Raw genomic sequence first — 13,447 nt, forward strand, 5'->3', positions numbered from 1 at the left:
GGGACGGCGCGCGCGCTCGGTCGGCGTCCGCGGCGCGGTCTCGCCGCCGCCGTCGCGGTGATCTTTCCGCGCGTACATACTCCGGAGGGAGAATCGTCGCAGTCGCGCGCTGAGGCGCGCGACGATCCCAAACTGCTTTACCGACGCGCCGTCCCCGCGCGGGGATCGCGGCGACTTTCTGTCGCTCTCGGCGTCCGCGACGGCGCTCGGGGTCGCCGACACCGTCGTGCCGTCGCTCAGCGTCCGTCGCTTCGTCCCGTCCTTCTCCTCTCTCTCGCGCCGCTTCTCCTCGCGGATCTCGTCGCGTCTGCGCGCGAGCGGCCATCGCGGCAGTCCATAGGCGTCAGTTGGAGTTGAAAGGCGTCGAAGGCGGGGATTGAAAGCGAGGGGTGGGCGGAGAGACGCGCCGGGGAAAGTCCTTAAGGATCGGCGTTCACCACGCGAACGCGGTCGTATGGGGACCAGTGTACAGAACGCACCTCCGCGCGAGCGCGGCCATCGCGAGGTGGAAGCTCTCGTAGTTCACCGTGACGACGTCGTGCCTGCAGACGTCGCTCGGGTCGAAGTTCTCGTGGAACATCCCTGTAGTGCGATCGCGCAGACGGAACGCGCGCTTCGCGCGCGCGCGGCACTCCTCGTCCTCGTCCAGGAGCTCCAACCCGCGCGGCGCGTTCGTGTCCGCGACGAACGCCTCCGCGAACTCCCTCGCGAGGTCCGCGTAGGTTCCGTCCCAGTCGATGCTGACGTGCTCCGTCTTGCACGCGAGGCGGACGCGCACGAGGCGGCCGTCCGCGAAACCCGCCATCGCGACGTCGGTCGCTCCTCGGCCCTCGCGCGCCCCGCGCCCGCGACGAACGTCTGGCGCTGCAATTCTCAACGAATCGCGCTTGTACCCAGTTGTACCCTGTAGACAGGATTAAAAAAAGTTCATCGGTCAGTTGAAACGGGAGACGCGATCAAATGTTGAAACCGAGCGGTGGGTGAAAAACGTTCGCCGCCGACCGCGGCTCATCGCGGCCCGGCGGGTTGCCGTCTGCGTCTCGCGCCGACCGAGAGGCCATTTCATCACTTCTCCGTCCGCCGGCGCTCCCTCCCGGCGCACCGCGCGCCGCACGAGCTCGAGGTTCGCACCACCGCGCGACCTCCCGCGCCCTTCGCGCGATCCCATCGCATCGCATCGATCGCCGCGCGTCTCGATCGAACCCTCGGTCTCGGCCTCCGTCCGCGCGCCGACGTCCGTCCGCGTCGAAGCTCGAGGAATCGACGTGGCTTAGAGAGCAGGGAAAAAGCGCCCGGCGGCTCGTCGTCCGAAGCGCCGGCGGAGAGCGGTCGACGGCGATGTCCTCCGCGACGACGTTCGCGACCGCCGCGTCCGCGCCGCGCGCGTCTTCCCGCACCGCGGCGTCGTCGCGAGGGACGGAACCCCCGAGCGTGTCTCCGCGATCCGCGGCGGCGGCGTCCGGCGCGTCGTCCCTTCGCGGCTCGGGTCGTCGACGTCACCGATGCCCTACCCGAAACAACCTCGACGTCCGTTCGCGGCGGATGCGGATCGACGGCGGCGGCGCGCGATCCCCGGAGACGACGCGCCGCCTCGACGCGGTGATCGACCCGGGCGCCGCGTCCACGATGGACGACGACGCGGCGACGGACGCCCGCGCCGATTCGCGCGCACACGAGGAGGAGAAGGTGGGCGTGCTCCTCCTCAACCTCGGCGGCCCCGAGACCCTCGACGACGTGCAACCGTTCCTGTACAACCTCTTCGCGGACCCGGACATCATCCGCCTCCCGCCCGCGCTGCGCTTCTTGCAGTCCCCGCTCGCGACGATCCTATCCAACTCCAGGGCGCCCAAGTCGCAGGAGGCCTACGCGTCCATCGGCGGCGGCTCGCCGCTGCGGAGGATCACGGACGAGCAAGCCGCCGCGTTGAAGGCGGCGTTGAAGTCCAAGGGCGTGGGCGCCGACGTCTACGTCGGCATGCGGTACTGGAAGCCGTTCACGGAGGACGCCGTGGACGCCATCAAGGCGGACGGCGTGACGACGCTCGTGGTCTTGCCCTTGTACCCGCAGTTCAGCATCAGCACCTCCGGGTCGTCGCTGCGTCTTCTGGAGGACATCTTCAGCGAAGACGCGCAGCTGCAACGCGACGTCGCGCACACGGTGATTCCCTCGTGGTACGACCGACCCGGGTACGTCGCGTCCATGGCGAAGCTCATCAAGAAGGAGATCGAGCGACCGGACAGCGCGTTCGACTCGCCGGACGAGCCTTTAATCTTCTTCAGCGCGCACGGCGTCCCGGTGAGCTACGTCGAGCAAGCCGGAGACCCGTACAAGGCGGAGATGGAAGATTGCGTCGCGCGCATCGTCGACGAGCTGAAGCGACTGGGCGTCCGCAACGAGCACGTGCTGGCGTATCAGAGCAGGGTGGGCCCGGTGGAGTGGCTGAAGCCGTACACGGACGACACGATCCGCGAGCTCGGGGAGAAGAGAGGGTGCAAGGCCATGGTCGCGGTGCCGATCTCGTTCGTGAGCGAGCACATCGAGACGTTGGAAGAGATCGACATGGAATATCGCGAGCTCGCGGAGGAGAGCGGGATCACGAAGTGGGGGCGCGTTCCCGCGCTGGACACGGACCCGACGTTCATCGCGGACCTCGCGGACGCGGTGGTGGACTCCCTGGAGGGGATGAAGGCGGACGTGCCGTCGGCGAGGGCGAAGAAGAGATCCGGATCCGGCGTCTCTTCCGGGTCGTTCGACGAGGGGTGGCTGAGCTCGGGGGACTACGACGCGACGGATCTCCCTCCGGTGATGCCGATCGGCGCGGGGGTGGACATCAGCGACCTCGGGAGCGTCGGCGACCTCCTCGGGGTCGGGTTCAAGCCCGAGCCGTGGAAGTGGGGGCCGTTGGAGTTCGCGATGGTCACCCTGAGCATCTTGCTCATCACCATCTTGGCGATGGATCCGCCGTAGCCGAACCGACGTCAGGTTCTTCTCGCGCGTGCTGAATTGAAATTGATGATTTACCGAAAACGATTTATTACAAATTATTACTCGTACACGACGCCCCTGGTCGACGGCGTCTTGCTCGGCGGCCCGTTCGCTTCCTTCTCCTTCCGAACGTCAACCCGTCTCAGCGCGGGCTCGAGCACTCTCCCGCTGAAGTCCACGACGTGACGCATCAGCGACGCCTTCCGTTCGCCGCCGTCCTCCTCCTCCTCCTCCTCGAACGCGTCCATGACCGCGCCTTCCCGCCACTTCGCCGCGGTCTCCCTCGTCCCGAACGCCTCCACCCACGGCGTCCCGCCCGCGCCGCCCGCGTCCGTCCACACCATCTCCGCCGCCGCCGCCACGTCGTCGCCGTCGTGCGTCAACATCGAAGGACACGTCTCCACGACGGCGGCGACGCCCTCGTCGTTTAGCAGCCACCCCGTCGCGCTTCTGAGGGTCGTTCCATACAAAGCGACGGCGGGGTGGAGTTCAAAGGCGTCAGTTGGAGTTGTGAGGCGTCGAGGACGGGGATTGTGAGCGAGGGGTGGGCGGAGAGACGAGACGGGCGAAGTCCTTAAGGAACGGCGTTCACCACGCCGACGCGGTCGTATGGGAACCAGTGTACAGAACGCGCCTCAGCGCCGCCACGCTCTCGCGACACGTCCGCGACGTCTCCGCGACGTCGCGCGTCAGCAACCTCGGCTCGCGCGAGATGACATGCGCGAGGTCCAACATCGGGATGTCGGCCGCGGTGCGAATCGCCACGAGCGTTCGCGACAGCGACGAGCGGTCGACGGCGACGAGCGCCGCGGCGGGCTCGCCGTGGAAGATCTTCGCGGGCGAAGCGCCCGGGAGGAGCTCGGCGAGCGCGTCCACCATCGCGCGCACCGCCTCCGGGTCGCGGTAGATCTCGCCGAGCGCACCTTTCTGCCACTTCGCGCCGAGGATGAGGAGGCGCTGCGTCGCCACCTCGCTCGCGCCCGCGCGCGTCCAGCACTTCGCGACCTCGTCTTCCCAGTCCGCCTCCATCGCCGCGAACGACGCGGAGCGCTGGCGAATGCCGTCGACGCCCCAGACGCCGTACTGCCGCGCGTCGTCCTCTTTCGCGGTCGCGTCTTGCTTGTCCATCTGCTCGCCGACGCCGCAGCGCGTCGTCGTCGTCGTCGTCGTCGTCGTCGTCGCGCGACTCGTCGAGGCGGCGTCGCGATGAGATCGAGATCCGCGCGAAACGGGGCGTCGAAGGCATCGCGCGACGTCCTCGGCGACGAGCGACGTGGAGAAGCGCAGTCGGTGGGAGGGCGCGCGCGGCGGCGCGGGCGCGCGAGCGGTCGCCGCGCGCATGCCGCGGACAGCCCTGCTGCGAACGACGGCTGTGATGGCTGCGTCGGCGCGTTCGACGAAAAAAACACAAACTCTAAATGACGTTATTCGCGAGCGGAGCTCCTCACACGATGGCAGCGCGCATCGCGTGCGCGGCGCGCGCGATGCTAACCTCGCGCGTCGCCGCGCGCCCTCCCGTGCGATGGACGCGCGTGCCGCGCGCGTCCGCCGCGTCTCAACCCGCCGCGCCGCCTTTACTCGCGCGGAGCCATCACGCCGCGTCGTTCTCCGACCGATGGCGCCGTCTGAGCGCCGCGTCGAGCGCGTGCCTCGGCCGCCGACGCGGCGCGCTCTTCGCACGCGCGGCGTCGACTTCCGACGACTCTCGCGAAAAGGAGGAGGACGCCGAGGAGGACGTCGACATCATCGACGAGGACGACGTCGACGCGTGGCTCGACGACGACGACGACGACGACGACGACTTCGACGCGTCGGCGATGCCCTTCCTCGTCGCGAGCGGGTCCGAAGACGACGACGACGACGAGCCGATACGCGTGGACGTCTCCGTCGTCGACGGCGACGGCGACGGCGACGGCGACGGCGACGACGCCGCGCCGCCGCTGACGACGGGCGACGACGAGATCGACATCGCGACCCTGCGCGACGCCGTCCGATCCGACGCGAAGAAGCTCGTCGAGTGGATCCTTCGCCCGCCTCCCGGAACGCCGCTCCCTCGAGACCTGTACTCTCCCACGACGACGCGCGCGGAGTTGTCCGTCGCGCTGTGCGGCGACGCGTACATCCGCGCGCTGAATAACGAGTGGAGAGGCAAGGACGTCGCGACGGACGTGCTGAGCTTCCCGCAAGACGCGTTCGGCGATTTCGTCGTCTTCGGCGACGTCGTGATCAGCGTGGACGCGGCGAGGCGGCAGGCGGCGGCGATGCGGCACTCGACGCGGAGAGAGGCGCGCGTGCTGTTGACGCACGGGTTCGTGCATCTTTTAGGGTACGACCACGAGGAGGGGGAGGAAGAGGCGAGGGAGATGGCCGCGCTGGAGGACGCGCTGTTGAAGATGCTGGACGACGACGACGACGACGGCGGCGGCGGCGGCGGCGGCGGCGGCGGCGGCGACGGCGGCGGCGTCGGCGGCGGCGGCGGCGGATTGATCTCGACCAGCCTCTCCGGCGCGCGCGGCGGGTCCTCCGCCTCCTCCTCCGACGCGAAGGACGTGCGAACGTTCACGCCGTCGGCTTCCGGGAAGAGCACGCGCAAGGCGGACACGCTCGTCCTCGACCTGGACGGCACGCTGCTGAACAAAGGCGCGTCATGCTTCCGCCGGTCCCCTCGAGGCCTTTTTTTTTCTCACGCGCGTCGCGTTTCTATCCGCCCACCCCTCGCTCACGATGCCTCGCGACTCCGTCTGACGCGCCCCCGCGCTCCACCCCGACGTCGCCTCGCGCGAATCCTCGACCCTCAGAGTGCCTCGTCACCGCGGCGGTCGCGGAGGCGCTGCTCGAGGCGTCCGCCGCGGGCGTCGACGTCTTCATCGCGACGGGGAAGGCGCGCCCCGCGGCGATGCGCGCGGCGGCGACCGCGCTGACGCACGGCGTCGACCTCTCGAGTTTCCTCGTGGGACCGCGCACCCCCGGGGTGTTTCTCCAGGGGTTGGACGTCTACGGCCGCGGCGGCGGCGCGTTGTACCGCGCGAAGATGCCGGAGGACGTCGTCCGAGAGGCGTTCGCGATGGTCTACGGCGGCGGCGGCGGCGGAAAGAAAACGAACCCCGCCGACGTCGCGCTCACCGCGTTCGCCGCGGACGCGTGCGCGACGCTGCGATCGCACGCGCTGCTGGACGAGCTCAGCGCGCTGTACCACGAGCCCGTCAGCGAGGAGCGCGACGACGTGGACGCGTTGCTCGCGAGCGTCGGCGCCGGCGGCGTGCAGAAGTTGCTCCTGATGGCGTCCTCGTCCGCGGCGATCGACGCGGCGCGGCCGGCGTGGGAGAAGGCGTTCGGGCCGCCGCGCGCGGAGGTGACGCAGGCGGTGAGCAACATGCTCGAGATCTTACCTCTCGGGAACGATAAAGCGCGCGGGGTCGCGACGCTCTTGGCGCACCTCGGCGCGGATCCCGCGCGGACGGTGGCCGTCGGCGACGGAGAAAACGATCTCGGGATGTTGCGGCTCGCGGGGTGCGGCGTCGCGATGGGGAACGCGGGGGACGCGGTGAAGCGCGCGGCGGATCACGTGTTGGAGAGGGGTAACGAGGAGGACGGCGTCGCCGAGGCGGTGCAGCGGTTCGTGTTGTGACGGAGCGCGACGCGCGCGAGCGCCGACAACGCGACGCGCGAAACTGATGAGCGCTTTGATCTAACGTGCTTCCCCTGACGTGATGAGGGGTCGTCGGTACCTGCATAGGATATCATATGATATGATAGGATAACTTAGGAGGAGGAGGGGGGGCGTTCGGGGGAGGCGGCGGCGGCGGCGCGGCCGGGGCGGCGGCATCGCCGTTCGGCGGCGGTGGTGAGCAAACAAGAAGTCAATATTCACACATTCATATTCATATTCATATTCATTCACATTCACATTCACATTCATATTCATTCACATGCATACTGTACTGTATTCACACTGTTTATTTCACGCTCATGTCACTTTGGTATGTACGGTATGGTTGATTCCGAATTTAGTCCGTTCATGCAGCAGTCTTTCCTGTTTCGATTTGGGGGTTTTCCGGCGAAGTATATTCAGTCTCTTCCGCGGCTGCTTCGGCGTTGTTTTCGTGATTCTGCACATTGCATTGTGATACGATGCCTGCGTCCGGGACACCGATCATCGATTCAACACCGTCCGTGGAGAAAATAGTACTGCATGCTTTATTTGCCAAAATTTCATTGAGTTTGGTTGAGATGGCGGCTTGGTCCTTGTAGGACATGCAGAGGGGAGAATTGAAGACCCCAGTGTTGGTGAATCCAGCGCGGACGACGTTCCCGCCTTTGCATTGTGCCTTGTGCAAATCAAACACCTTTTGAATTGTGCCAAAAGAGCGATCCCCCCCCATAATTTTACGGAATTGACCCGATTCAAGTTTCTTAGCATTCATGGCGGCCTTGAACCTATCGTCAGGGAAAACAAAGCACCTGCCTTTGATGTCGTTGATTTTTGTTTTTTTGGAGTCGAAATCTGTGTGCTCTTTCGCGGTGGCTAAGTACTTGCCATTGCCCCTCGCAGTGTCGGCGTTGGACGTCATTCTGCCGAGCGCATTCTCTACGGATTGTACTTGTCTTGCGCTTCCCTTCAATTTGATGATGCAGATGTCGTTTGCTGCTCTGGCTGCAGCTCCAAGGTCCGTAATCCTATCAAGCACTCCGAATTTGTAATCCATCCCTAACCATTGGTGAAAGAGGTGCGCGTCATCTGTGACGCGGATGTCGAAGACACGCACTCCTGCTTGGTATTGCTTCTCCAGCGTTACGCCCTGAGTCACGGCGCCGTGGTTCGCGTTAATCTTGTTGGGGCCTTTCGCGTAGTCGCCCGGGTTGCAGCCTGAGTCATGCGACATCGCTAAGTTCACCTGACTGACTGTTGTCGTCGGTGTAGCGGGAGTCTTAGGATAGTAGTTAGCATTAACACGTGGCACACCCAGCGCCGCACTCGACGGCACACCGAGCGCCGCACTCGAATTCGCGGTCGAGGAACGACCAGTCACAACGAGCGTGCCGGCGAAACCGGCGGTGACGCAAAGCGCGCCGACGGCGATGCTCTTCATCGTGGGCCACGCCGAAGAGGTGGCGCGCGGCTTCTTGCCGAGGAGCGGGGTTTCTTCATAGTTTTCAACGGACATCGTCGGTCGAGGGAGCTGTGAGGGAAAAAGAAGGTACTCGTGAGATGAGGTTCGCGTCGAGGAACGGGAACGCGCGCTCGCGCTCGTCGAGGAGCGGGTGGGAAGACATTCCATGCCTCGCCGCGGCGCCGATCTCTCGCGCGGCGGGTCCGGCAGGCCGCGCGCGCGTCGAGAGGAGAGGTCCGCGTTTATCGGATCGGGAAAGATTTCCGTCTTGACGCGCAAGGGGTCGCCGAGAGACCGAGAAATCGCGCGAAAGGTCGCCGCGCCCCGGCGACGTCGACGCTCGAGCGGGGTCAATCGTGCGCACCTGCAGACGATTTGACGGCGGGCGTCCGAGAGAGGACGTCGGTCTTGCGGGCGGATCGGCGTTCGCGGGGTCGTGCGTCGACGAGTGTCGCTTCTCACGCGTTTGGCACGCGTTTTGCGAGGACAAGATCGGAAGTTGTAACAGTGTTGTAACACCTGTGGCAAGCTATCCGCACCGATGAAAGTCGTTCTTTCAATGTTTTCTCGCGCTTTCAAGGTGGCCTATGAAATTTTTCTTTTGACCCCGCCCGCGCCCCCACGCAGCATCCGCCCTCCCCGTGCCCGTATACTCTACCCTTCATCAGATAACCTTCTCGAGACCGCGCGAACCGCGCGACGGCGCACACCCCGCGGCGCAGATGGCGGTCGTCGTCGTGGACGCGAGCCCTCCCCTCGCGGGGCCGCGCGGGGCGAGGCTCGCGCCGCGCCGCGCGCGCGCGACGTCCCCCGCGCGCCAGCGCGCGAGCGCGTCGTCGTCGTCGTCCTCCTCCTCCTCCTCCTCCTCCTCTCTGGCGACCGCGAAATGCCGCGCGCGTCTTCGTCGCGAAGAGACGCGCGACGCGAGGTCCGTCCTCGCGTCGTCGCGCGCGCTCCGACGCGGATCGCGCGCGCGAAGCGTCTCGTGGCGTCGCGTCGGGTTCGGCGACGCGCTCGACGACGCGGACGACGCCCGCGGCGGGTGGGTCTCCGCGTCGTCGTCGTCGTCGTCGTCGTCGTCGTCGGCGTCCTTCGCGTCCGACGCGGACTCGGATTCGGACGACGTCGACGTCGACGTCGACGACGACGACGACCTTCCCCTCGAACGTCCACCGGCCGCGCCTCGCGGAGGCGCGCGCGAGAGCCCGCCGAGACCGAGGCGGCGCGAGGACGCGTCGTCGCCGCCCGCGCACGCCGATCCCCTCGTGGACGCGCTCCTGGACCGCGTCGTCGTCCTCGCGCGCGCGGACGCGCGGCTCCCGGGGCAGCCCGCGACCGAGGGCAAGGCTCGCGCCGACGCCGAGTTCAGGCGCGTCCTGCGCGGGGTGCGCGCGCACCGCGACGTCGTCGCGGCCGCGGAGGCGGCGATCGCGGACGCGCGGCCGGATGAGCTCGAGCGACGCGTCGCCGGGATGATGCGATTCGCGCGAGAGACGCTGCGGCTGGACGCCAAGGGCGTGACGGCGACGCTGGCGAAATACCCGGCGGCGATCCTCCTGAGCGCGGAGGACGACGCGCGACCGGTGTACGACGCGCTGGCGTCGTCGCGCGCGTACGGCGGCGCGGGGTTCTCGAAGAGAGAGGTGGCGAGGTGCGTCGTCGCGCACCCGGCGGTGCTGTCCATGAGCGTTTCGAGGGAGATCCGGCCGATGATCGAGTACTTGATCGGGGAGGTCAGGCTGAGACCGAGCCAGGCCGTGGACGTGTTCAAGTTCTCGCTCGAGGACGACGTCAAGGTGGCCGTGGCGTTCTTCGGCGAGGAGTGCGGGCTCGGGACGGAGGGCGCGCGCGGGCTGATTCGGAATCATCCGCTCGACAGGAACAACATCTTAGGTCGCGCGGCGGTGGAGAGGTTTCGGCCGCGTTTGGAGAACTTGTTGGATCTCACCGGGTGGAGCAGGGCCAACCTCGCGAGGGTGATGATCAGCAAGTACCCCGGCGTCGTCATCTCGTGCTCGGAGGAAAACATCACCGGCAAGTTTAATTTTTTCATCGAGGAGATCGGGATCGATAAAGACATCGTCGTCAACACCATGTTGAGGAGGGCCCCGGAACTTTTAACCCTGTCCGTGGCGAAGAACATGCGCGCGAAGTTCGAGTTTTACACGTCGGAGGACGGCTTCGGGTTGGATCACATCGGCGCGAAGAGGCTCGTGACGGAGTGCCCCACCATTTTTTCCCACAGGACGAAATTCGTGAAGGAAAAGTTTGACTTCCTCATGGACGAGCTCGGGGTGGATAAAGAGTCCGCGATACTCGCGTTGATGAGGAATCCTAACATGTTGAGCTTCAGCGTGGAGGAAAAAATGCGGCCGACGGTGGAGTACGTCCGCGCGCGGTGCTTGTCGTGGTTCCGGAACGAGATCGCGCGAGGCGAGCGCCCCGAGCACGACGGCTCCCCGGAGGCGGACGCGAAGCTCGCGGAGGAAGCGAACGCGATCACGGCGTACATATTCACCCAGGCGTCGTCCGTCATGGGTTTCCACGTCGAGCGAAAGATCAAGCCGACGCTCGACCTCATCGAGGAGCGGTTCCCGGGGACGAAGATTCGCGTCGCGCTGCGGCTGTGCACGTTTTCGTTGCATCAAAACCTCAAGCCGCGGTTGAACATCCTCGAGAGGATCGGGCTGACGCACCGGTGGGCGCCCGGGACGGTCGTGCGCATGAGCGTGAACGCGTTCCTGGAGAACACCGGCGTCAGCGCGGAGGAGTACACGAAGGAGCTCGAAAGATGTCTCATGGAGCACGCGGCGTTGTACCCCGAGGCGCCGATCAAGAACGCGCCCTCCATCGGAGCCAAGATGAAGAAAGCGATCGCGGGGCAGGGCATCGTAGGGAAGTACAATCGCGGGCTCGGGAGCGCGGAGGGCATCCAGGGCGAGATACAGAGGAAGCTCAAGCGGCGGCCGCGATTTCCGAACGGGCCGGGAGGGGAGCTTCCGGGGGGCGACCCGATCCCGGCGGAGTATCTCTCGCTCGCCGCGAAGAGGGAGGCGAAGGCGGGGAAGGCGGCGGGCGAGGAGAAGAAGAGCGCGCCGAAGAAGACCGTCGCGGAGAGTTAGTCTACGTAGTGTAGCGCGGTAAACTGTTTAAGACTCGCGCGAGCTAGCTAGGGTACTATTCTCGCGTCGGCGTTCTCTCACGCGTCTCGATCGAGCGAGTTCAACGACGCCGCGGACGCGCTCATCGCGCTCAGCTGATGCCGCACGAGGTTCTCGTACGCGCCGCCGCGTTCCAACAGCTCGCGATGCGTCCCACTCTCCACGATTCTTCCCTTGTCTACGACGCATATCCGACTCGCGTTCTGAATCGTGCTCAGGCGGTGCGCCACGACGACGACGGTGTAGTTCGCCATCACGCGTCCGAGAGCTTCCTGAACGATCGCCTCGCTCTCCGCGTCCAACGCGCTCGTGGCTTCGTCCAAGAGAAGCACGGTCGGGTCCCTCACGAGCGCGCGCGCGATCGCGACGCGCTGCTTCTGCCCCCCCGACAGCGTCGACCCGCGCTCGCCGACGACTTCTTCGTATCCCCCCGGCAGCGCGGCGATGAACTCGTGCGCGTTCGCCGCCTTCGCCGCGGCGACGATCTGCTCCGAGCTCGGCTCGTCGTCGGCGTCGGCGTCGTCGTCGTCGCCCGCGAGCGGGACGTACCCGCCGTCGGTTTCGGTTTCGGTTTCGGTTTCGCCGCCGCCGCGCGCGCCGCCTCCGCGCGCGCTCTTCTTCTTCTCCGCGCGCTCGAGGCCGAAGATGATGTTCCTCCGCAACGACCGGTTAAACAACGTCGGCTCTTGAGACACCAACGATATCCGCCGTTTCAACCACCGCGGGTCCAAGTCCGCGAGGTCGCGGCCGTCCAGACGAACGACGCCGCTGTCCGGGACGTAAAACCGCTCGATCAGGTTGATCACGGACGACTTCCCGCCGCCGGACGGTCCGACGAGCGCGACTGTCTCCCCGGGGTTCACCGCGAGGTTGAAGTCCGTCAACACGCGACGATCCGGTCGCGACGGGTACGAGAAGCACACCATCTCCAACGCGAGCCTCCCGACGCACCGCTCCGGGACCAGCCTCGCGCTCGCGATCTCCTCTCCGTCATCTCCGTCATCTCCCGAAGGGAACCCTCCTCCGGGTCCGGGTCCGGGTCCCGGCCACGCGTGAAACTTTGGCCTCTTCGCGATGAGCTCCAACACCTTCTCCGCCGCCCCGAGCGCGACGGCGACGGCGGTGAACACGTCCGCGATGGACGAGAAGCAACTCGTGAGCTGCTGCTGGTACAACATGAACGACACGAGCGCGCCGGGGTTTAACATCCCGCGCAACACGAGCATGCCGCCGTACCACAGCACGAGCACGGTGACCATCATGGGCATCGCCGTCAGGCAAAACGTGTACCCCACGACGTACCTCGCCTCGATCGTGTTTTGACGGCAAAACTCTTGCAGCCGCGACGCGAAGTCAGCGGAGACGTGCGGCTCCGCGGCGAACGCGCGGATCGTCTTGACGCTCCCCAGGCTCTCCTCCGCGACTTCCGTCGCCTCCGCGAGCGCCTTTTGCGTCTTTTTGCTAATCCTTTTGAAGTAGCGTCCGTACACCTTCGACACGACCACCGTCGGAGGCAACGACGCGAGCGTCACCGCCGTCAGCGGCCACGACAGCGCGAGCATGAAACACAACACCCCGATCACGTTCACCGCGTTCCGCAGCATGACGTTGATGTTGAGCGACAGCGCGTTCGAGACCGTGCTGCAGTCGTTGTTCAGACGCGACGACAGGTCGCCAGTTTTGTTCAGATCGAAGAAGCCGACGTCTTGCCGCAGCACCGCGTCGAACAGCCGCCGCCGGACGCGCGCGTTCAATCGCGCCATCTGCACGGTGAACACGCTGCCGCGCAGCCCCGCGAAGATCCCCGCGAGGAGCGCGGCGATCAACAGCGAGACGGAGTACCGACGGAACGCCGCCGCGTCGCGGTCGATGGCGACGGCGTCGACCAAGCACCCGGTGAAGTGCGGCACTGAGGGCCATTCCATACAAGCGAACGTCGGGGTGGAGTTCATAGGCGTCAGTTGGCGTTCAAAGGCGTCGAGGACGGGGATTGAACGCAAGGGATGGGCGGAGAGACACGCCGGGAAAAGTCCTTAAGGAATGACGTTCACCACGCGAACGCGGTCGTATGGGGACCAGTGTATAGAACGCGCCTGACGCGGCGGCGATCGCGTATAGGACGAGAAACGCGAACGCGACGGACAAGATGGGGAGGTCCGGGTAGGACAGTTTCAGCAGCGCGCCCAGCGT

The 13,447-nt window shown here is 66.1% G+C and overlaps 8 protein-coding genes across 8 annotated transcripts in view; 3 read left to right on the forward strand and 5 right to left on the reverse strand.

Annotated features, from left to right (window-relative positions):
- MICPUCDRAFT_51215 (voltage-gated ion channel superfamily) overlaps window positions 1-851 on the reverse strand; it is a 2,744-nt gene extending 1,893 nt beyond the window's left edge. Inside the window, exons 1-2 of the mRNA XM_003061678.1 lie at window positions 480-851; window positions 77-307 (exon numbers count right to left, since the gene is read on the reverse strand). Coding sequence (XP_003061724.1) covers window positions 77-307; window positions 480-805 — 557 coding nt within the window. The 5' untranslated portion in view covers window positions 806-851. The remainder of the gene's footprint in view (window positions 1-76; window positions 308-479) is intronic.
- Window positions 852-1,338: 487 nt separating this feature from the next.
- HEMH (ferrochelatase II chloroplast precursor) lies at window positions 1,339-2,967 on the forward strand (the record flags this gene model as incomplete). The annotated part of the gene is made up of 1 exon (XM_003061443.1): window positions 1,339-2,967. The coding sequence occupies one exon, from the start codon at window positions 1,339-1,341 to the stop codon at window positions 2,965-2,967; it is 1,629 nt and encodes a 542-aa protein (XP_003061489.1).
- A 77-nt stretch (window positions 2,968-3,044) lies between these two features.
- Window positions 3,045-3,371, reverse strand: MICPUCDRAFT_51217 (uncharacterized protein; the record flags this gene model as incomplete). The annotated part of the gene is made up of 1 exon (XM_003061679.1): window positions 3,045-3,371. One exon carries the CDS (start codon window positions 3,369-3,371, stop codon window positions 3,045-3,047), a length of 327 nt encoding a protein of 108 aa, XP_003061725.1.
- Window positions 3,372-3,559: 188 nt separating this feature from the next.
- Window positions 3,560-4,231, reverse strand: MICPUCDRAFT_62989 (uncharacterized protein; the record flags this gene model as incomplete). The annotated part of the gene is made up of 1 exon (XM_003061680.1): window positions 3,560-4,231. One exon carries the CDS (start codon window positions 4,229-4,231, stop codon window positions 3,560-3,562), a length of 672 nt encoding a protein of 223 aa, XP_003061726.1.
- A 205-nt stretch (window positions 4,232-4,436) lies between these two features.
- Window positions 4,437-6,874, forward strand: MICPUCDRAFT_48274 (uncharacterized protein; the record flags this gene model as incomplete). The annotated part of the gene is made up of 2 exons (XM_003061444.1): window positions 4,437-5,676; window positions 5,784-6,874. The coding sequence occupies 2 exons, from the start codon at window positions 4,437-4,439 to the stop codon at window positions 6,611-6,613; spliced, it is 2,070 nt and encodes a 689-aa protein (XP_003061490.1). The 3' UTR covers window positions 6,614-6,874.
- Window positions 6,875-7,001: 127 nt separating this feature from the next.
- On the reverse strand, window positions 7,002-8,150 carry MICPUCDRAFT_51220 (uncharacterized protein; the record flags this gene model as incomplete). The annotated part of the gene is made up of 1 exon (XM_003061681.1): window positions 7,002-8,150. One exon carries the CDS (start codon window positions 8,148-8,150, stop codon window positions 7,002-7,004), a length of 1,149 nt encoding a protein of 382 aa, XP_003061727.1.
- Window positions 8,151-8,818: 668 nt separating this feature from the next.
- Window positions 8,819-11,218, forward strand: MICPUCDRAFT_51221 (uncharacterized protein; the record flags this gene model as incomplete). The annotated part of the gene is made up of 1 exon (XM_003061445.1): window positions 8,819-11,218. One exon carries the CDS (start codon window positions 8,819-8,821, stop codon window positions 11,216-11,218), a length of 2,400 nt encoding a protein of 799 aa, XP_003061491.1.
- Window positions 11,219-11,295: 77 nt separating this feature from the next.
- Window positions 11,296-13,182, reverse strand: MICPUCDRAFT_20532 (ATP-binding cassette superfamily; the record flags this gene model as incomplete). The annotated part of the gene is made up of 3 exons (XM_003061682.1): window positions 11,296-11,752; window positions 11,921-12,229; window positions 12,308-13,182. The coding sequence occupies 3 exons, from the start codon at window positions 13,180-13,182 to the stop codon at window positions 11,296-11,298; spliced, it is 1,641 nt and encodes a 546-aa protein (XP_003061728.1).
- Window positions 13,183-13,447: the final 265 nt, after the last annotated feature.

Source organism: Micromonas pusilla (assembly GCF_000151265.4).
Source record: "Micromonas pusilla CCMP1545 genomic scaffold MICPUCscaffold_10, whole genome shotgun sequence".
Classification (NCBI taxonomy): domain Eukaryota; kingdom Viridiplantae; phylum Chlorophyta; class Mamiellophyceae; order Mamiellales; family Mamiellaceae; genus Micromonas; species Micromonas pusilla.